This window comes from Sus scrofa, unplaced genomic scaffold, assembly GCF_000003025.6.
Source record: "Sus scrofa isolate TJ Tabasco breed Duroc unplaced genomic scaffold, Sscrofa11.1 Contig59, whole genome shotgun sequence".
Taxonomy (NCBI): domain Eukaryota; kingdom Metazoa; phylum Chordata; class Mammalia; order Artiodactyla; family Suidae; genus Sus; species Sus scrofa.
In genome coordinates this window covers 214,152-238,548 of record NW_018085257.1, presented here as the reverse complement: position 1 = coordinate 238,548, position 24,397 = coordinate 214,152, and the positions used below count along the sequence as shown (strand labels likewise).

Below are 24,397 nucleotides of genomic sequence, written 5' to 3'. Positions count from 1 at the left end.
GGGGGTAACAGAAGACTCCAGACCATGGATTCTTTTTGTTTTTCACATTCTATGTCTGGACACACCTGCAGGCAGAAAATTCCATGGACAACTCTGCTGAGAGTGAACCACTGAGAGAAGGGCACGTCAGTCCATAAGTGATGTTATTGCTCAATCTAACACACAAGAGAAATAAACAAAAATACCAATGGAGAATTATCAATTTATAAAAAGTAATTTCTAGGAGATAAAAATAACTAGAATAGAATGAATTTCAAGTTATCAAAAATTTAGTGAGCATTTATACCAACTTGGGCTCAAGAGAAGGGGTATAGGATCTGGGGTTATGTGACTACTTGTGTCTGTTATAAAGATGAGCAAACATCATTGAGACAAGACTGCTGCCTTGTGGAAGAATTCCTCCATGGCCCCCTTCATGTCCCTGTTCCTTAGGCTGTAAATAAAGGGGTTCAGCAATGGGGTGACCACTGTGTACATCACAGAGGCAACTATGTCCTTGTCACTGGAGGTGTTGGATGAGGGGACAAAATATAGCCCAATAATTGTTCCATAATACAGAGAAACTACAGAGATGTGTGAGCCACACATGGACAAGGCTTTGCAGATGCCCCTGGTGGATTGAACCTTGAAGATTGTGGTGCCAATGCCGCATAAGAAACCAAGATGCATATTAGTGGGAGGATAATGATGACCACTCCTGCTATAAACAGGAGGGAGGTGTCTGAGCAGGAGAGCTTGAGGAGGATATTGAGTCACAGAAGAATTGGGTGATGGTATTTTCAGCACAAAAGGACAGCTTAGTATGAGTAGGATGTGACACAGGGCATTTCCACAGGAGAAAATCCAATACACAGGTATTAGCAAGGTACACATTCCCTCTCTCATGATGGTGGCATAGTGGAGAGGGTGAAAAATTGCCACATACCTGTCATATGCCATGGAGGTGAGAAGGAAATTGTCTAGATCAGTAAAAAATAGGAAAAAAATATATCTGTGTTACACTTTCTGCATAGGGAATGAATTGATCCTGAGTCTGTATGTTTGTCAGCATCTTAGGGAAAGTGACAGAGGAAAAGGAGATGTCTATGAGGGCCAGGTGGCTGAGGAAGAAGTACATGGGGGTGTGGGGGCAAGAGTCCAGGCTGATGAGCAGTATTATGAGCAGGTTCCCCAGGACTGTGGTCAGGTACATGCCCAGTAACAGGGCAAAGAACACACCCTGCTGCTCTGGCTGGATGAGGAGCCTCAGGAGGATGAACCCAGGCATGATGCTCTGGTTCTCCCTCCTCATACTCCTCTCCTGTCTGCTGGGGAATGACAGAGATTGAGAGAAGCAGAAACCAACAGATTTTGATTTATAGCAGCCAGATCAAAAAGGAGGCTTTTCTGCTGGTGAATATGCCAAGGTTTGAGTGCATTCCCCTGTCCCTGCAAATGTCTTTAAAATGGATTATATGATCATGTTAAATGAGCAAATTTACAAACAGAGAAGAAAGTTTGATGCAGAAGAGAAACAGCTCAGTGACATTTTTCCATCATCTAGGGGAGAGGTAGCTTCTAAGTCATTTGTAGCTGTGTCTAGTCAGTGAAGATAAAGTGTCACACTGTCTTATCAGAGGGATAGTAGATTAAAATGTCCTTAATTTCTATGCTGTTTCTATACATTTAAAAGCAATCATAAGGAGTTCCTGTTGTGGCTCAGTGGTACCAAAATCGACGAGTATCCATGAGGATGCAGGTTCGATCCCTGGCCTCATCCAATTGGTTAAAGATCTGGCATTGCCATGAGCTGTGGCATAGCTTGCAGATGCCGCTCAGATCCACCATTGCTGTGGCTGTTGTGTAGTTTGGAAGCTACAGCTCTGCATTGACTCTTAGCCTGGTAACTTCCATACACCATAGGTGTGGCCTCTGAAAGACCAAAGAAATGAAAATAAAATAAAAGTACATTTTTTAACCTTTTATTTTTTTTCTAGTGTATACCATGGTGACCCAGTTTCACCTACATGTATGCTTTCTTTTTGCTCACATTAAATGTTCCATCATAAGTGACTAGACAGAGATCCCAGCTATACAGAAATACATAATAAATACATAAATTTTTTTAAAAGTTTGACAGAATACTGTAAACAAGTTATAACAGAAGAAATAAAAATCATTGTAAATGAAAAAATACAAATAAATAAAAATTTAAGTAAGCAATCCTAAGAGCTGAACTTCATTCTGTAAAATATTGAACTTTTAAATCTGAAACCACTTAATCAGTAGCATATGGAGGAGGACTAAACAACATATACTCAAAAAAATGGATCAAAAATATTCAAAATGTCCATTATGTATAAAACTTGAAGAAAAAAGAAACATCTGTTGATTTAACCAATAGCTCAGTCTTGCAGTGTCACTTCTTAAAAGCTAAAGATTTTACTGGCAGCTACATATTGTACTACTATTCATATTTATCATTTTCCAATCTCCTCTGGTTTCAACAATCTCTCATGAGCCTGTGAAAATCTACAATCTCTAAAAAAAGAGTTGTCAAGAAAGACCTAAGGGAGAATCACGCTATGTCTCCTCCCCCAGATTTAGGAACTAGAAATAAAAATTTGCTTAAGCAAGAGCAGGAGAAGTATTGGGCACCTGTGTACAGAGAAACACACACACACACACCTGATTCTGATGAAAAATATGCTCTGCTCTAAACTTTATACTCAAGTGATCTAGCTGCCAGGACTGTGGACTGGCTTCTCAAATTCTCTGTAGGACACACTTAGACTAGATCTAGTTACAACTTCTGTGGTCCTGAAACTCTCAATAGCATCAGAGAGAAAAGCCATGTGCCTGGAGTTTACTCTTCAGTTAATCACCATTCAGAAATGGAGATGTAAGGACTATGCTCTACCCACAAGGGAGAGGACCAAAAGGACAGGGCACCAAGATCTTGGTTCAAGATATGCATTAAACCTGTGTTAATTGCTCAGTTTTTCTCCTCCTGCCTGCAGGACAGATACCCTAGGGAACTGGTCCCTAAACTGGGATGTTCTGTAGAATCGCCTGGGGAGCTTGTTAAACATGCAGATCCCAGCTCCACATCCACTGAGGCTCATTCATGAGAACTGGTGCCAGGTGATTCTCAGGCAGATGGTTCTCAGGGCAGACTGTGAGGTAATACTGTCCTTAGGAATAATATCAGGGAGATGCCCTGTGTGTGGAGCCAAGAAGGAGATGTGAGGAACCTCCTTCCTGTCCTTCCTACCAGATGCATGTTTCCCCTGACAGGTCATAGCCTGGGATGTGAAGAGGGATTTTTCTCTCCAGGGGACATTCCTATTTGATGTGCTGCTTTTAAAATCAATTCTGCGTCCTGATGGAAATCCAAGTAAAACAGACATGAAAACAAAGGATAAAATCAATGTACTTCACCTTTCCATTGTTCATTTTTTACCTTCCTACAATGGCTTTTTATTAATTTTATGTTTTCATAAATGTAATTTATCTGATATGGTATTTTATTCCTGTTTTCTATGATAATTTATTATAATAGTATTTGCATTTCTACATTAATGCATATCAGTACCTCAGTCTACTTAAAATTTTTAATTTTTAGCTGATCATTGGTTGAAGTAAAACAAACATTCATGGTGAAACTTTACTAAAGATTATACTATGCCTGGAAATCTCTTTTGATAGTTATCTGATGAAAGTTAATTGACTCACTCCAAAGTATCCACTCTATGGTCTCCATTGTTTTAGTGACTGACTGCCTGTGGCTTGCTCCTTTGTTTCCTTTTCTTAAATTTATTTTTCCCACTGTATAGCAAGGGGATCAAGTTATCCTTACATGTATACATTTTTCCCCACCCTTGTTCTGTTGTAATATTATGTCTAGACGTAGTTCTCAATGATACTCAGCAGGACCTCCTTGTAAATCTATACTAAGTTGTGTCTGATAAGCCCAAGCTCCCGATCCCTCCCACTCCCTCCCCCTCCCATCAGGCAGCCACAAGTTTATTTTCCAAGTCCATGATTTTCTTTTCTGAGGAGATGTTCATTTGTGCTGGATATTAGTTCCAGTTATAAGTGATATCATATGGTATTTGTCTTTGTTTCCTGGCTCATTTCACTCAGTATGAGATTCTCTAGTTCCATCCATGTTGCTGCAAATGGCATTATGTCATTCTTTTTTATGGCTGAATAGTATTCCATTGTATATATATATACAACACTTCTTCCGAATCCAATCATCTGTTGATGGACATTTGGGTTGTTTCCATGTCCTGGCTATTGTGAATAGTGCTGCAATGAACATGTGGGTGCATGTGTCTCTTTTAAGGAGAGTTTTGTCCAGATATATGCCCAAGAGTGGGATTGAGGGGTCATATGGAAGTTCTATGTATAGATTTCCAAGGTACCTCCAACTGTTCTCCATAGTGGCTATGCCAGTTTACATTCCCACCAGCAGTGCAGGAGGGTTCCCTTTTCTCCACACCCCCTCCAACACTTGTTATTTGTGGCCTTATTAATGATGGCCATTCTGACTGGTGTGAGGTGTTATCTCATGGTAGTTTTTATTTGCATTTCTCTCATAATCAGTGATGTTTCTTTTTATCTAATGTTCTTGGAGTGGAGTTGACTTACAGCATTGTGTTAGTTTCAGGTGTACGGCGAAGTGAATCTGCCATACAGATGCATATATCCATTCTTTTTTCTCATAGAGTTTATTACCAACTATTGAGGAGATTTTCCTGTGCTATACAGTAGGTTCTAGTCAATTATATATTTTATAAACTAGAGTGTATATGTTATTCCCACTGCCCATTTCTTCCCTCCCCACAATGGTTTCACCTGTGGTAAACTGAATTTTGGTTTTTGAAATCTGTGTGTTTTAGAAATAAGTGCTTTTGTTTCATTTTTTATTATATTCCATTTGTAATGGTACCACAATATACTTGTCTTTGTCTGACTTAACTTCACTCAGTGTGCTAATCTCCAAGTCCATCTATGCTACTGTAAATGGCATTATCTCATGCTTTTTTCTTGCTGAATAATAGAGAGGATGTAGTACATGAATGAAACCCTACCATTGAAAAGGTCCAGAAAAAATACATGAAGAATGGAAATCCAGGTTGAATGCCATGTAAAGAAAGGCAACTTGGGGTTATCAGACACAATTTAGGATAGATTTACAAGGAGATCCTGCTGAGTAGCATTGAGAACTATGTCTAGATACTCATATTGCAACAGAACAAAGGGTGGGGAAAAATGTATACATGTAAGGATAACTTGATCCCCTTGCTATACAGTGGGAAAAAATAAATTAAAAAAAAGAAAGGCAACAAAGGCAGATTGCCTTCCTTCAACTATGGGACAACCTAAGTCAGAGCTTATGGAATTATATAACTGCATAATAAACAAAGTAACTATTGTGCTATTCTTCCTATGTGTCAGATAGCAAATTCCTTCCAAATACTTTTTTTTCTTTTTCACACCCCAAACAAATTAGAGTTAGGACATTACCACAGCCTTAAATATCACTCCAAATCCTATCTACATACTATTTGTAGTCTTATATTTATGTATAAATTTTGTAAACATACTGCACTTTGCATGGGATGGATAACCTACACAAACAGACAAGATGAAAAGCTGGAAAAGCTGAGGTAAACACTTGAGGCTCAAAAAAGACACAGACCCAAGAACACAATAAGAGAGATAAATGAATAATACAAACCAAATTAATCTAAATAAGGACAAAAGGGGGGAGAGAAACCAAAAAATGAAAAAATCTCCCCCCAAATCTCTTTGAATTAAGGAAGTTTTAACAGGGTATGAGCAAACAAACAATAAAAAAATGCAAAAATGGCACAACTATAACCTAGCAGAGAGCATTGAGAATTTAACATTTCTGCATACTATTTTCAGTATACAGCTAAAAAATACATATGGATGAATTTATTTGCAATAAAACTATGTTAAAATGCACAAAACCTTCCCAGGTAAAATTGAAGAAGATATAAATAGAGATATACCTTGTATATAAATTGGATAACTGAATATAATCATGGAGCAGGCTTTCCCCTCAATTGATCTACGGGGTCAATTCAATCAAAGTCAAAATCTCAGCAGCTTACTTTTATATTTTTATTTTATATTATTATTATATTATTATTATTAATAATAATAGTTATTTCCCTAATGCTTTTTTTCTACTGTACAGTATGGTAACCCAGTTACACATACATGTACACATTTGATTATTGCAGATTATCATACTCCCTCATAAGTGACTATACATAGCTGCCAGTGCTACAAAGCAGTATCTCATTGCTAATACATTCCAAAGGCAATAGTTTGTATCTATTAACTCCCAAGCTCCCCAAGCACCCCACTCCATCCCCCTCCCCCTTGGAAACAAGGAGTCTATACTGCTAGTCCATGATTTCTTTTTCTGTGGAGACATTCATTCATGCCTTAGATTCCAGATGTGTGATATCAGATGGTATATGTCTCACTTTCTGATTTACTTCACTCAGTATAAGAGACTCTAGTTCCATCCATGTTGCCTCAAAAGGCATTATGTCGTTCTTTTTTATGGCTGAGTAGATTTCCATTTTGTATATGTACCACATCTTCGTAATCAAATCATCTGCCAATGGACATTTGGGTTGCTTCCATTACTTGGCTGTTGTGAACAGTGCTGCAATGAACATGTGGGTGCATGTGTTTTTTAAAATGTTTTGTCTGGATATATGCCCGAGAGTGGGATTGCTGGGTCATATGGTGGATTGATGTATAGATTTCTAAGGTACCTCCAGACTGATCTCCATAGTGATGGTATCAGCTTACATTCCTACCAACAGTGCAGAAGGTTCCCTTTTCTCTACATACATTCCAGCATTTGTTATTTGTAGATATATTAATCATGGCCATTCTGTCTGGTGTGAGGTGGTATCTCATATTATCTTTGATTTGTATTTCTCAAATAATCAGGGATATTGAGCATTGTTTCATGTGCTTGTTGGCCATCTGCACATCTTCCTTGGAAAAGAGTCTATTCAGATCTTTTTCCCATTTTTCCTTTGGCTTGTATATCCAGAGATGAAGCCCTTGTCACTTGCATAATTTGAAACTACTTTTTTTCCCATTCTGTAAGTTGTCTTTTTGTTTTCTTTTTGGTTTCCTTTGCTGTGCAAAAGCTTTCAGTTGGATGAGGTCCCATTGGTTTATTTTTGCTTTTATTTCTGTTGCTTTGGGAGACTGACCTGAGAAAATATTCATAAGGTTGATGTCACAGAATGTTTTGCCTATGTTTTCTTCTAGGAGTTTGATGGTGTCTTATATTATATTTAAATCTTTCAGTGACTTTGAGTTTATTTGTGTGCATGGTGTGAGGGTGTTTATTTGCATGCATCTGTCCAGGTTTCCCAGCAATACTTCCTAAAAAGACTGTCTTTTTCTCATTATATATTCTTGCCTCCTTTGTCAAAGATGATAGGAGAAATCGATGGGAATACAATCATATTAGGAGATTTTAACACCCCACTCATTACAATGGACAAATCCTCTAGACAGAACATCAATAAGGCAAAGAGATCCTAAAGGACACGATAGAAAAATCAGACTTAATTGACATTTTCAGGACATTACATTCAAAAAAATAAGAATATACATTCTTCTCAAGTGCACATTGAGCATTCTCAAGAACTGATCACATCCTGGAGCTCAAGGCAAACCTCAACAAATTAAGAGTATAGAAATTATTTCAAGTATATTCTCTGACCACAATGGTATGAAACTATAAATCAACCACAGGAAAAGACAAGAGAAAAAACTTATAACATGGAGACTAAAAAACATGCTGCTAAAAAACCAATGTGTCAATGAGGAAATCAAGAAGGAAATTAAAAAATACCTCAAGACAAATGATAATGAAGAAACAGCCCTTCAAAATCTATAGGATGCCACAAAAGTAATGCTCAGAGGGAAATTTATAGCAATACAGGCCTTCCTCAAAAAAGAAGAAAAATCTCAAGTCAACAACTTAAGCGACCACCTAAATGAATTAGAAAAAGAAGAACAAATAAAACCTGACATCAGCATAAGGAAGGAAATCATAAAAATAAAAGAGGAAATCAATAAAATAGATATCCAAAAAACAACAGACAAAATCAATCAAACAAAGAGCTGGTTCTTTGAAAAGGTAAACAAAATTGACAAACCTCTGGTTAGACTCACCAAGAAGAGGAGAGAAAAAAACCCAAATAAACAATATGAGAAATGAGAAAGGAGAAGTCACAATGGATGCTGCAGAAATAAAAAAAAAAAAACATAAGAGAATACTATGAACAACTATATGCCAACAAATTTGAATACCTAGAAGAAATGGACAGCTTTCTACTGACTTACAGCCGCCAAAACCGAATCAAGAAGAAATAGACCAACTAACTGAAGAGATCACTAGAAATTAAATTGAAGAAGTAATAAAAACACTCCCTACTAATAAAAGTTCAGGACAATTGGCTTCACAGACAACTTCTACCAAACATACAAAGAGGAACTTATACCCATCCTCCTTAAACTTTTTCAATAGGTTGAAGAAGGAACACTCCCAAAGACATTCTATGATGCCATCATCACCTTAATTCTAAAACCAAAGATACCATCAAAAAGGAAAACTATTGGTCAATATATTTGATGAATATAGATGAAAAATTCTCAACAAAATTTTAGCCATCCAAGTCCAAAAACACATAAAAACGATCATGTAACATGACCAGATAGGATTCATCCCAGCTTCACAAGGATGGTTCAACATACGCAAATCAATCAACATCATACACCACATTAACAAAATAAAAGTCAAAAACCACATGATCATCTCAATAGATGTAGAGAAAGCATTTGACCAAGTTCAACATCCATTCATGATAAAAACTCTTACCAAACTGGGTATAGAGGGAACATACATACATAATCAAAGCCATTTATGACAAATCCACAGCAAATATAATCCTCAATAGAGAAAAGCTGAAAGCCTTCCCACTAAAATCTGGAACAAGACTCTCACCACTGTCATTCAACATAGTACTGGAAGTCCTAGCCACAGCCATCAGACAAACCAGAGAAATAAAAGGCATCCAAATAGGAAGAGAAGAGGTAAAATTGTCACTGTACGCAGATGACATGTAACTATATATAGAAAACCCTAAGGACTCAACCCAAACACTACCTGAACTGATCAACAAATTCAACAAAGTAGCAGGGTATATGATTCACATTCAGAAATCAGTCACAATTCTGTATACTAACAATGAAATATTAGAAAAGGAATACAAACATACAATACCTTTTAAAATTGCACCCCAAAAAATCAAATAACTTGGAATACACATGACCATGAAGATAAAGCAGCCTACTATTAAAAGTTAATTCTTAAATTTATTTCAAGGGAAAGGGAAAGAAAATAGACAAAACACTTTTTAAAAAAAGCAGTTTGCACTGTAGCTCAGCAGGTTAAGAACCAAATATTATCCATGAGGATGTGGGTTTTATCCTTAGGCTTCTTAATGCCAGTAAGGATCCAGCATTGCCATGAACTTCTGTGTAGGCCAAAGCTGAATCTTGGATCCCACATTGCTGTTGGTGTGGTCCGGCCTGCTGATGCAGCTCCTATTTGACCCCTAACCTGGGAACTTCCATATACCATGACTGTGGCCAAAAAAAGAAATAAAAAGGGAGAGAGAGAAAAAACTGCTGGATTAAATTTACCTAATTTTAAAATTGTTTATAAAACCATAGCAACTAAAGGAACAGTAATTGTTTGAGGATAAGAATATAGATCAATGAATAAGTTTAATAGAATGAATATTTTGAAATAGATCAGTATTTATAAGTTCTGCTAAGATTTTAAAAATGCAGTAAGGCAACTGAATGTGGACGATTCTGATTCAATAAATTTTCTGAGCATAAATCAAAATCAATATGTCTTAAATGGACATATTCTTATGCTGGACCACAAGCAAAACATAACTAGAAAAGGGTCAAATGTGTCAAACTGTAACTCTAAAACTATATTGAAGAGAACATTGGACATAGTCTTGAAAAATATAGGGCAGCAACATCTACTTAATAGGACAAAAAAAAATGAACAAGAAAAGAAAAAAATATGATTTAGACTTCATAAAAATTAAAAGTATCCACCCTTGAAAAGAAACTTTTAATGGAAAGATTAGCTTCAGACTAGTTTAAAATATTTGTAAAATGTATTTCCAAGAAAGACCTGAATCAAGAACATATACAAAAGACAAGCAACACAATTATTTTTAAAACTATGTGTATTAGATTTGAAAAGATATTTCACCAGAGAAGACATATAGGAGATCGCTCTGTAAAAAGACACACATCATTTGTCATGAGATAAAAGGAAATGAAAACCACAGCGAGATACCACAGCAAACCCACTAGAATGGCTGATATCAGATGACTGACAATACCAGAGGCAGTGAGGATGTTAGTAGAAATTGGAACTCTCACACATGGTCGGCAGTAATGCACAACATAGAGCCTTGGTGAGAAATTGTTAGTGAGTTTCTCCTAATGTTAAATATATTACTGACCCAACAATTCCATTCCTAGGAATTTCTGCAAAAGAAATAATACCCTATTGCCATAAATATTTGGATACAGAGCTATAAACATGAACATATATATGGGATGAAGGTGATACTGATACACAAGAAGGGAAAGCTATTATTCATTATTCTTGGTCAGGGATCATGTTAAGCCAAATTAGGTATCATTTGTTTTAAATCAAACATATTTTAGATGTTTTGTAATGTTTTTGATTTCCACAGAAGAAGAAAGGGATATTCAGAGGAGGGAAGGCAATTGCCCCAGGCCACACACTCTGGCAGGTACAGCCTGCCACTAACATCTGTTTTCCCAAATATTCTTCTCTTACAGCTATGTGGTGCTGAGCCTCAGAAGCAGTTTTGATCACATTCATCTTTTACTATGTACAGGCTGAAGAAAGAGAACTATGTGTTCCCTCACTGAATGTAGAGGAGATTATTACTTAGGCTCCTAACATAAAACTGGTATCATGAAACTGAGTAGAAATGGTTTTCACAGAGATTCGTAATGAAGACTTTGAAAGAGACAGACACAAAATTCACCGGGGGCAACAGAAGACTCCAGACCATGGGTACTTTCTTTGGCTTGCTTATCCCCAGTCTGGATGGACTGGCATTTTCTGCAACTCACACATACAGTCAGAACACTCTAGAGACAACTAGTCTGGGATTGAAGTGCTGAGTGATGGCAAGAGCAGTGTCTTAGAGTGATCAGTGTTTCAAAAATCCATAATAAGCCCTGAGGAGCTGAACTCATAGCTGTGGACTGTTTCCTGGATCAAGAAAGGCTGCTCTACAGTTTCTTCTCCTCACCCACCAAAATCACCACCAACATCCCAAAACATGAAAAGAATGCTGAAAGGGAAGTGAGGAAAAGAAAGGACATACTTTACCAAGTCCTAGCTCTGGCACTTTTCTATGCCATGGGAGCCTGCTAAGCCTGGAGCTTCCACAAATTCATAATGATACTCGTGTCCTCTCCCAAGTTTCTAGCAATGACCATCCTATCCCCTGCTCTATGAATTTGGCTGTTTTAATTTCTATATAAAAGTGGTACCATGCAGTATTTGTCTTGTTTTGAGTTGGACTTATTTCACTAGCATAATGGACAAAGATCCAGTTATTTAAGAGGAATAAGTTCTCCTGAGGTCACATGTACAGCACAATCACTATGGTGAACCAGATTGTATTGTACACTTGAAATTTAATCCCCTAGTACAGTGGATCTTTAGTTCTCTCAGACCACACACAAATAATTTAAAATGGTAACTAAGTGAAAGTGATGAATATATTAATTAAAGATTGTGGAGGTTATTTCGCAAGGAATGGTATATCAGAATATGAATCTGGACACTTTAAATGTATACTGCATTCATAGAAAAATTTTACCTCAATAAAGATGTTTTATAAACAGCTAATAAATTCCCAGGAAATAAAAAGAGAGACATTAAGTACTATCAGGCATATAATTTCTCAGTGTTGTAGTCAAGAACATTAATCAGTTGTGAGGGGACAAACTGGTGGAAGAGTAGGGGGACACGCTCGCCCTTTCCCATAAACACACACACAAAAAAACACATCTAAAGGATAAATGAGTCCCAAAGAACAGCAACCAATCACTGACAGAAGACCTATACTCCAATAATGGCAAGAAGTTGGTGACATTACTAGGAAAAACAAGAGAAAAGAGGAGAGTGGAGAAGGTGAATCCAAGCTGGACAGGCGCTCCGAAAGGCAACTGTGGAGGAGAAAGTGATCCTGCACCCTGGAAAGTCACCTACTCAATGGAAAGATCAAACAGACCGGAGGAATCTCCAGATGCAGAGAAGAGTGTAGCAGTAAGTTGGAGTTCTGAAAAGCAGATCGAGAACTGAATGGACCACTGAACTACAGGCACAGTCACCAAAAATTGAGATGCCTGAGTGGGGGCTGGGCTCTGAGACCTCAGCTCCAGAGGTTAGTCCTTGGGGGGGCGGGGTGGAGCGGGGAGTGCTTGGGAGGTCTAGAAATGGTCTGTCAAGTTTGAGGGGCAGAGACTGCCTGGGAGACTAGAAAGCAAAGCTGTCACAGGGGAAGGGAGTAATACTCTAGGGGCGAGGAAGTGGAAAGCACATCAGAGGGAACCTGGGAGAAGAGCCTGGTCTGCGCCATGTTGGGGAGGGGAGGAAGAAGGGGTGGGTCCCCATAGAATATTCCCCACACCACAGCAAGTTTACCGGCCACTAGCTATCAGAAAGCTATGCTGCCCAGTGCATCCCCTCCCCCACCCCCACCACCCCCTATGCACTCATTGGAGGGCTGGCCTAAACTATTGCCTGAAGCCTACCACCACAGGGGCTGTCCCTGCACAGGTCTGCTCGCCCTTTGGAAGGGCTACACCCCCACGGAGAAGCACCAAACACCACTAGCCCCCAAGAAAAGGCCTGGAGCCCAGAAAAGCTAGAACAAGCCTGGCCAGGCTGTGAAAAGATCTGCCTATTTCTCCAACAGTCTTTCCTAGTTGGCCTGCCCTGGAGAAGAGCCTCTTGGGTTCAAAATGGCACAGCTAGCTTCTCCAGCTCTCAGGAGGAGCCACAATTCCACAGAACAATGGCACAGGACTGCCAGCTCCCAGCAGGACACTCCACACCCCAGAAAATCTACAGTAAGCCTGGCCAGGCGGTGAAAAGATCTGCCTACTTCTCTGAAGTCTTTCCGAGTTGGCCTGCCCTGGGGAGGATGCTGCTGGGTTCTCAGTGGCCCAGCTAGCTTCCAAAGCCCTCAGGGGGAACCAAACTCTTGTAGAACAGCTGCATAGGACTGCCATCTCTGGGCAGGACCCCTGCAGCCCAGAAAAGTTACAACAAGCCTGGCCAGGCTGTGAAAAGATCTGCCTAATTCTTGGACAGAATTTCCAAGTTGGGCTGCACTGGGGAAGAGCCTTTTGGGTTTTCACTGGCCCAGCTAGCTGCTCCAGCCCTCCGGGGGGGGGCACACTCTTGCAGAACAGCTGCAAAGGACTGCCAGCTCTCCGCAGGACTCCCTGAATCCCAGAAAAGCTAGAATAAGCTTGGCCAGACTGTGAAAAATCTGCCTGCATTCTCAGACAGTCCTTCTGAGTTGGGCTGCCCTAGGGAAGAGCCTCTTAAGTTCTCAGTGCCCCAGATAGCTGATCCAGCCCCAAGGGGGTGATGCACTCCTGAGGAAGAGCTATCCAACACTTCCAACCCCTGCAAGAACCCCACAGCCTAAAAACACCAGAGCAAGCTCTGCCTGACCGAGTGAAATCTGCTGCCATCATGGTGTGGACCTCCCAGTCCTGTCTGCTCTCAGGAAGTCCTTTGCATCAAAGAGACCCTGTTAGCCCCATCAACCCTCTAGAAAAGACACACTGCCTCAAAAAAGACTGACCAAAAATGCCAGCCCTCAGGAAACATACCACGGCAGTGACAAGGCAAACATTGCCCAGCCACAGAGAGTAAACCTTCCCCAGGAAAAAGAAAACTACAAGCAAGATGAAGAAGCTGAGAAACCACCCCCAGTCAAACCAACAGGAGAACTCACCTAAAACAGTCAACAATGAAACACATCTCTGCAGTCTGATGGACCTGGAGTTCAAAAGAGAAATAGTAAAAATACTGAAGGAATTAAGAGAAGATATGAACAGTAATGCAGACACCCTCAGAAAATAACTAGAAAATATAAGGAGGAGCCAAGAAAAACTAGAACATTCATTGGCAGAGATACAAACTGAACTAAGGGCAGTAAAATCCAGAATGAATAATGCAGAAGAACGAATCAGTGATATGGAAGATAGAATAATGGAAATTACCCAATCAGGTCAGCAGACAGAAAACCAAATCAAAAAACAGGAAAGCAATATAAGAGACCTATGGGATAATATATAGTGGGCCAATCTACACATAATAGGAATTCCAGAAGGAGTAGAAAACGATAAGGGAATGGAAAATATATTTGAAGAAATTATCGCTGGAAACTTCCCAAATCTAAAGGATACTGGTTCAAGATACAAGAAGACAGAGGGCCCCAAACAAATTGAACCCAAGTAGACCCACACCAAGACACATCAGAATAAAAATAGCAAAAGTTAGTGATAAAGAGAGGATCCTAAAGGAAGCAAGAGAAAAACAGAATGTTACCTACAAGGGAACCTCCATAAGATTATCAGCTGATTTTCCTACAGAAACACTACAGGCCAGGAGAGAATGGCAAGAGGTATTTAAAGTGCTAAAAGGAAAAAATATGCAACCTAGAATACTCTATCCAGCAAGAATATCATTTAAATAGAAGGGGAAATAAATTTTTCTTCCAACAAACCAAAACTGAAAGAATACAGCAACACAAAACCCAGGCTAAAAGAAATACTGAAAGGGTTTCTCTAAACCAAAAAGAAAGGAAGGAAGGGGAAGAAAAAAAAAAAAAAGAAGAAGAGGAAGAACTAGGACTGAGGAAACCGCAATCAGAAAGCAGTCACTCAAATAAGCCAGCATACAGATTTAATCATGAACAAAATAAAATTAAAAATAAAAAAAAGAGTCTTCAAAACATAAAATGTAGGCAAGGGATGTTAGGAAATAAATAACATTTTTGTTTGTTTGTTTGTATGTTTCTCTTCTTAATTATAATATAGTAATGAAGTGTTTGAACCTACAGGACCATCAGGCTAAAGCACACAATTATAGAAGGGTTATCGTACTTCAAATACAGGCAATCACAAGACAAAACCAAATATTTCATTCGCAAAAAAGAAAAAAAAACAAAAAACACTCAAGCAGATAATAACCAGAGACCATACAAAAAAACAAACAAACAAACAAAAAAAACTTCAAGGAAGAATGGAGAACTGTAGAATCAACTGGAACACGAGGTTCAAAATAGCAATAAATAGTCATCCATCAATGATCACCTTAAATGTAAATGGACTGAAAGCTCTGATCAAAAGACACAGAGTGGCTGAGTGGATAAAAAGGCAAAAACCTTCAATATGCTGCCTACGAGAAACTCACCTTAGGACAAAGGATACATATAGATTGAATGAGAGAAAAGCAGGAGTTGTAACTCTCATAGCAGACAAAATAGACTTTAAAACAAAAGACATAAAGAAAGACAAAGAAGGCCACTACTTAATGCTTAAGGGATCCATCCATGGAGAGTATGTTACTATCATCAACATGTATGCCCCAAATACGGAGCACCCAGATACATACAACAAATATTAACAGACAAAAGGAGAAATCGAGGGGAATACAATCAGAATAGGAGATTTTAATACCCCACTGACACCAATAGATAGATCCTCTAGACAGAAAACCAATAAAACAACAGAGATCCTAAAGGAAACAATAGAAAAGTTAGACTTCATTGATATCTTCAGGACACTACATCCAAAAAAATCAGAATACACACTCTTCTCAAGTGCACATGGAACATTCTCAAGAATTGACCACATATAGGAACGCAAAGCTAACCTCAATAAATTTAGGAGCATAGAAATTATCTCAAGTATCTTCTCTGACCACAATGCCATGAAATTAGAAAACAACCACGGGAAAAGAAATGAGAAAAAACCTGCTACACGAAGACTAAACAACATGCTACTAAAAAACCAATGGGTCAATGAGGAAATCAAGAAGGAAATTAAAAACTACCTTGAAACAAATGATAATGAAGACACAACCTCTGAAAATCTATGGGAGGCTGTGAAAGCAGTGCTCAGAGGGAAATTTATAGCAATACACCCTTTCCCAAAAAAGAAGGAAGATCCCAAATTGACAACTTAACCCTCTACCTAAACGAATTAGAAAAGAAGAATAAAAAAGACTGAAAGTCAGCAGAAGGAAGGAAATTATAAAGATCAAAGAAGAAATCAATAAAATAAAATAGAGATTCAAAAAACAATAGAGAAAATTAATAAAACTAAGAGCTGGTTCTTTGAAAAGGTAAACAAATGGACAAACCCCTGGCCAGACTCACTAAAAAGAGGAGAGAAAGAACCCAAATGAAAAAACGATAAATGAAAAATGAGAAATCAAAACAGATACAGCAGAAATACAAAAAAACATACGAGAGTACTATAAACAACTATATGCCAACAAATTTCACAATCTGGAAGAAATGAACAAGTTTCTAGAAGCTCATAGCCTTCCAAAACTGAATCAAGAAGAAACAGACCAACTGAACAGACCGATAATTAGAAATGAAATTGAAGAAGTCATAAAAACACTCCCTACAAATAAAAGCCAGGACCAGATGGCTTCACAGGTGAATTCTATCAAACATATAAAGAGGAATTGGTGCCCATCCTCCTTAAACTTTTCAAAAGGTTGAAGAAGAAGGAATACTCCCAAAGACAGTCTATGAGGCCACCATCACCCTCATTCCAAAACCAGACAGAGATACCACCAAAAAAGAAAACTATCGCCCAATATCATTGATGAACATAGATGCAAAAATTCTCAACAAAATCTTAGCCAACTGAATCCAACAACATATCAAAAAGATCATACACCATGACCAGGTAGGGTTCATCCCAGGTTCACAAGGATGGTTCAACATACGCAAATCAATCAACGTCATACACCACATTAACAAAAGAAAAGTCAAAATCATATGATCATCTCAATAGATGCATAAAAAGCATTTGACAAAGTCCAACATCCATTCATGATCAAGACCCTCACCAACGTGGGTATAGAGGGAACGTTCCTGAACATAATCAAAGCCATTTGTGACAAAGCCACAGCAAATATAATCCTAAATGGGGAAAAACTGAAAGCCTTCTCACTCAAATCTGGCACAAGACAGGGATGTCCACCCTCAACAATGCTATTCAACATAGTTTTGGCAATCCTAGCCACAGCAATAACACCAAATAAATAAAAAGCATTCAAATTGGAAGAGAAGAAATAAAACTGTCACTGTATGCAGACGACATGATACTATACATAGAAAACCCTAAGGACTCAACCCAAAAACTACTTGAACTGATTAATAAATTCAGCAAATTAGCAGGATAGATTAACATTCAGAATTCAGTCGCATTTCTGTATACAAGCAATGAAACATTAGAAAAGGAATACAAAAATACAATACCTTTTAAAATTGCACCTCACAATATCAAATACCTCGGAATACACCAGACAAAGGAGATAAAGGACTTATATGCTGACAACTATAAAACATAAATCAAAGAAATTAAAGAAGATGTAAACAAATGGAAAGATAGTCCATGTTCCTGGATTGGAAAAATCAATATTGTAACAATGGCCATACTACCCAAAGAAATGCAATCCCTATCAAACTACCCACGACATTTTTCACATAACTAGAACAAACAATCCAAACATTTACATGGAACAACAACAAAGACCAAGAGTCACCAAAGCAATCCTGAGAAAAATAACCATGCAGTAGGCATAACTCTCCCAAACTTCAAGAAATATTACAAAGCAGAGTCATCAAAACGGTGTGGTATTGGTATGGAATCAGACAGACCGACAGTGCAATAGAATAGAGAACCCAAAAATAAACCCTGACACCTATGGTCAATTAATCTTTGACAAAGGAGGCAAGAACATAAAAGGGGAAAAGAAAGTCTATTCAGCAAGCATTGCAGGGATACCTGGACAGCTGCATGCAAGTAATGAAATTAGAACACACCCTCACACCATGCACAAAAATAAACTCCAAATGGTTAAGAGACCTAAATATAAGACGGGACACCATCAAACTCCTAGAAGAGAACATAGCCAAAAAACTCGCTGACATCAACATCATGAATATTTTCTCAGGTCAGTCTCCCAAAGCAATAGAAATTAGAGCAAAAATAAACCATGGGACCTCATCAACTGAAAAGCTTTTGCACAGCAAAGGAAACCAAAAAGAAAACAAAAAGACAATTTACAGAATGGGAGAAAATAGTTTCATATGATGCAACAGAAAGGGCTTAATCTCTAGAATATATAAGAAACTTATACAAGCCAACAGCAAAAAAAGCCAATCAATCAATGGGAAAATGAGCAAAAGTCCTGAATAGACTGTTCTACAAGGGAGATATACAGGTGGCCAGAAAACACATGAAATCATGCTCAACATCACTGATTATAAGAGCTATACAAATCAAAACTCCCATGAGATACGACCTCACACCTGTCAGAATGGCCATCATTAATAAGTCCTCAAATAACAAGTGCTGGAGGGGCTGTGGAGAAAGGGAACCCTCCTGCACTGCTGGTGGTAATGTAAACTGGTACAGCCACTATGGAGAACAGTATGGAGGTACCTTGGAAATCTATACATAGAACTTCCATATGACCCCGCAATCCCACTCTTGGGCATATATCCAGACAAAACTCTACTTAAAAGAGACACATGCACCTGCATGTTCATTGCAGCACTATTCATAGCAGCTAGGACATGGAAAAAACCCAAATGTCCATCGACAGATGATCGGATTCAGAAGATGTGGAATATATACACAATGGAATACTACTCAGCCATAAAGAGAATGACATAATGCCATTTGCAGCAACATGGGTGGAACTAGAGACTCTTACTGAGTGAAATGAGCCAGAAAGACAAAGACAAATACCATATGATATCACCTATATCTGAAATCTAATATACAGCACAAATGAAACTTTCCACAGAAAAGAAAATCATGGACTTGGAAAATAGAATTGTGGCTGCCTGGGTGGAGAGGGAAGGGTTGGGAAGTATTTGGAGCTTGGGCTTATCAGACACAACTTAGAATAGATTTACAAGGAGATCCTGCTGAGTAGCATTGAGAACTATGTCTAGATACTCATAGTGCAACAAAACAAGGGGTGGGGAAAAAATGTATACATGTAAGAATAACTTAATCCCCATGCTGTACAGTGTGAAAAAATATAAATAAATAAAATAGTGTCTAATGAAAGTTTTAAAAAAATAAACTGAAACAAAAAAATAATTTTATAACTTAAATAATAGGATAATTTTAAAAATATTTTAAATATACATGGAAACAACAGCCCTAGTATATCCATACAATGGAATACTACTCAGCAATGAAGAGAATGAACTACTGGTACACAGCAGAACATGAATACATCTCATTATGTTACACTCAGCAAAAGAAGACAGCGAGAAAATAATACACTCTGCCTGATTCCATTGAAATAAGCTTCTAGGAAATGCAAACAAATCCATGTGATGGAAAAGGGAAAGTAGTTACCCTGAAGACAGATGGGAGGTGCAAAGAGAGGGCAGGAGGGCAGACATCAGGGAAATTCCTGATCTTGATGACTGTGGTGATAATTTCATGGGTGTGTATATATGTCAAAACTGGTCAAATGTATCATTAAATTTTTGACCTTTTTTCTTAAAATTAAAGTATACTTGATTTAAATGTTGCATCAATTTCTGCAGTATACCAAAGTGACAGAGTGTTTGGGTGGTTTGTTTGTGTGTGTGTGTGTGTAATAAACTTTCTTATATTATCTTCCATCATGGTCTATCCCAAGAAACTGGATACAGTTCACTGTGATACACAGTAGGACCTCATTGCTTATCCATTCTAAATTCAATAGTTTGTATCTACTAACCCAAAACTCCCCATCCATGCACTCTCCCCCCCCCCTTGGCAATCACAAGTCTCTTCTATGAGTCAGTTTCTGTTGCGTAGATAGGTTCATTTCTTCCATGTTTTAGATTCCACATATAAATGATATCTTATGATGTTTGTCATTCTGACTTACTTCACTTCGTATGAGACTACCTAGTTGCATCATGTTGCTGCAAATGTCATTACTGCATTCTTTTACATGGCTGAGTAGTATTCCATTCTCCATATGTACCACATCTTCTGTATCCATTCATCTCTTGATGGAAATCTAGGTTATTTCCACATCTTGGCTATTGTGAACAGTGCTTCTAAGAGCATAGGGGTGCATGTATCTTTTTGAATTGTAGTTTTATCTGGATATATGCCCTGAAGTGGGATGTCTGGATCATATGGTAGTTCTATATTCAGTTTTTTGAGTCAAATGATATACTTTTGGTATATGAAGTTTATTGTATGTCACTTATACCTCCAACACTCTGGGTGTTTTAAAGAAACAGTAACAAAATCAAGTATGGTCATGTTATTCCTCTATGGAATCCCTTCCAGCAGGTTCCCAAATCAGACTGAGAACCAAAAACTTGACTACGATGCTTAATTTCATATGTCAACTTGGCTGGATACAGTACCCAGATATTTGCTCAAACACATCAAAATATTTCCATGCCAGTTTCTTTATGGATGAGATTAATATTTCAATCTGCAGAATATGAATAAAACAGACTGTCCTCCATAATGAGGGTGCTCATTATCCAATCAGTTTAGGACCTTAAGAAAAAGAACGACTTCCCACAAAGAAGAGGCACTTAGCAGCCCGCCTTCAGACTCAAACTGCAACTTTCCCTGGGTTTCCAGCCTGCCAACCTACCCTGCAGACTTTACCCTTGCTAGCTTCCACTATTATGTTAGCAAATTCTTTAAAATAAATCTTTTGGACACCCTGTAGCATATGGAAGTTCCTAGGCCAGAAATCATATCAGAACCACAGTAGCCTCCTATGCTACAGCTGCACCAATGGGATATTTTAACCCACTGCAGAGACACCACCAATCCCATAACACCACAACAGGAATTCATGCAATCTCTTTCTCTTACACACACACACACACACACACACACACACTATTGATTCTACTTCTCTGCAGAATCTTGACGAATAAATGTACCATGACATTAATTGCCCTAACAATCTGGTCCTCTGATATCTCTGAACTAATCACCAACCATCCCTCCTGACTTAATCCTGTCCAGGAACAGAGGCTCCATTAATATCCCTGTGATAGGCCAGGTACCATCTTCCCTCAGAGTATTTCTAGGTGCTGATCTCCATGCTTTTGCCCAGGCAGCCCAATGGCTCACTTCCCTGTCCTTACTAGTGTCTTGGATGTTCCCTTCCCACTGAGCTCTACCTAGGCCACATGGTGTGAAATTATGGACCACACACCAGCACTCCCCCCTTTATGGTTTTTAGGGCTATACATCGGGCATATGGAAATTCCTGGGCTACAGGTGGATTCAGAGCTGTAGCTTCCAGCATACACGCTGAAACCAAGCCCCAACTGAGACCTACACCACAGCTCATGGCAACACTGGATCCTTAAACTACTAATCAAATTCAGGGATCAAACCTGTGCCCTTTTTGATATTAGGTTTGCTACCACTGAGCTGTGACAGGAAAGCCTTGCTCTCCCTTTTATTCCTCTTTTATTAACAGATGTTTTTACCTACCAAAAACTTAGAAATTATTTATTTCATACATAGAAACCCATATACTGTAGAACTTTCATCCCAGCAAATAAATGATGACAATTTTAAAAATAAGTTTATGGTGGGTTAGAGGGTTAAATCTTGCTATGGAAATAAAGGAACATGATGAGCTGGATCAAGAGATCTGGAAGGTAAACTCCACAAGGGGAAATTTTTTTTTTAACTTGTATACTCAAAATATAGAACATTGCCTGGCATATTCTAGTCATGCAGGAGATATTTTTTGGGTGCAAATACTTTAAATTCAGGGTTTTAGCACTTTTTCATATTAGATGTGAGCTCTCTGGGGAAAAGACAACATTCATTTCTAAGGCTAAAGTTAATCTAATAGCTGTGGACTGTTCTCAACACAAACATCCAATTGAGGGGGAAAATTTAGTTTTCCTGGAATGGGAAAATTTGGTAATTGTATTGACTACTCAGTGCTCCCCTACTGTCAGTAGCACAATCGAGTTAAATTTTTTTAGCTTAAACAACCATCAAAAGTACTATATAAACTTGATACTACATTGACAATGTAAGCATTGTGGGCTTCACTAAAATGAAACATTAGAAACTTAACTGAATGGTTTTAGTTGGAAAGTGAGAAGTCAAGACTAGGAAGCAACCCAAATGGCCATCAACAGATGAATGATAATGTAGATGTGATACGACTATATAATAGAATATTGCTCAGCCATAAAAACAATGAAATAACGCAATTTGTAGCAATTTGATGGAGGTAGAGACTATCATACTGAATGAAGTAAACCAGACAAAGTCAAACATATGTCATATGATATAGCTTATATACGTTATCTGAAAAAAATTATACAGGGACTTTCTGTTGTGGCTCAAGGGAAATGAATCTGGATAGTAACCATGAGGATGCACGTTCAATCCCTAGCCTTGCTCAGTGAGTTGTTGATCCAGCACTGCCTGGGCTATGGTATAGGTCACAGGCACTGCCTAGATTCTACATTGTTGTGGCTGTGGTATAGGCTGGCAGCTATAGTTCCACTTTGACCCTTTGCCTGGGAATTTCCATATGCTGCTATATGAACATAAAAATGCAAAAACAATTATGCAAATTAACTTATACACAAAACAGAATAGACACCCAGACATACAAAACAAATTTATGGTTACCATAGGGTTAAGGGTAGAAGGACAAATTATTTGTTTGAGATTAATATATACATATTGCTGTATATAAAACAGATAGCTAACAAAGACCAACTGTATAGCACATGGAACTGTACTCAATACTTTGTTATAACATATAAGGGAAAACAACCTGAAAATATACATATATACTACATAATATATGAAATATCTAATCACTTCGCACTACACTTGAAACTAACACAATATTGTAAGTCAACTATCCTTCAAATTAATTATGTAATTATTCAACTATGCAATTTAAAAACCAATGCCCAGGAAGAGATAACCATAAAAACTTAAAATGTACATATACTTCAAAAAGCTGTAAAAAACAAAATGTAGTAATAATACAATATATTGAAAAAAGTTTAAACATAATTACACATATACACAAAGAAGTTTGGTGCATTGAAAACCACATGTTGAATGTGTGCTGTGGGTAATGTCATATTTAGGGTTATGGAAATATAAATGGACAAGAGATATGAATGTGGAAGGGGCCCTCCCAGACCAAAGGGATGGCAATGTGCACAATCAGCATATGTGCACACATGTGCAACTTTGTGGCAGTGTAACATCATCTGTATCCACGTGCAACTTTGTAGCATAGACCATCTGACCAGAATTTACAGAACGTATTTACATTATAAGGGGGACAGAGGGACCAAAGTATAAAAGAAAAAAATAATGGAGGGTACATAAGACAGCACACCACTGCATTTCAGGCTCAGCCTTTGGATAGGAATGAACTGAGCCAGTGCCAAAGTGAATAAACACTGATTGCTAGTGAAAAAATCTTGGTTTACCCCCTTTCCCTATGCAAGTCCTCAACATGATTAAAGTGAAAGAGATTGCTTCAATAACAATGACCATTTAAAAGACAATTAGAAAAGTTCTAGAGATATGGGTGCTGAACATAAAATTTTTATGGCTTTTCTAATAAGGGCAGTGAATTAAATAAGAATATGCTTAGGTGATTCTCACCTGCCAAAAAGGTTATTGTTTATGAAAAGAATCCACAGAACCAATGTCATGTCTCTGTTACTCAGGCTGTAGATGAAAGGGTCCAGCATGGGGGTGACCACTGTGTGCATCATGGAAGCAATGATGTCTTTGTCATGGGACTGGTCTGATGAGGAGGAAATGTACACAGCCATCATTGTCCCATAGAATAGAGACACCACAGAGAAGTGGGAGCCACAGGTGGGGCTTTACAGATCCTTTTAGTAGAGGGGATCCACAGGATGGAGATCCC

At 38.2% G+C, this 24,397-nt stretch overlaps 1 protein-coding gene across 1 annotated transcript; it reads right to left on the bottom strand.

Moving 5' to 3' along the window:
• Window positions 1–363: 363 nt before the first annotated feature.
• LOC106507859 (olfactory receptor 1J4-like) lies at window positions 364–24,302 on the bottom strand. The gene is made up of 3 exons (XM_021082224.1): window positions 24,127–24,302; window positions 1,219–1,307; window positions 364–959 (listed from the first exon to the last, which is right to left on the bottom strand). The coding sequence occupies exons 1-3, from the start codon at window positions 24,300–24,302 to the stop codon at window positions 364–366; spliced, it is 861 nt and encodes a 286-aa protein (XP_020937883.1).
• Window positions 24,303–24,397: the final 95 nt, after the last annotated feature.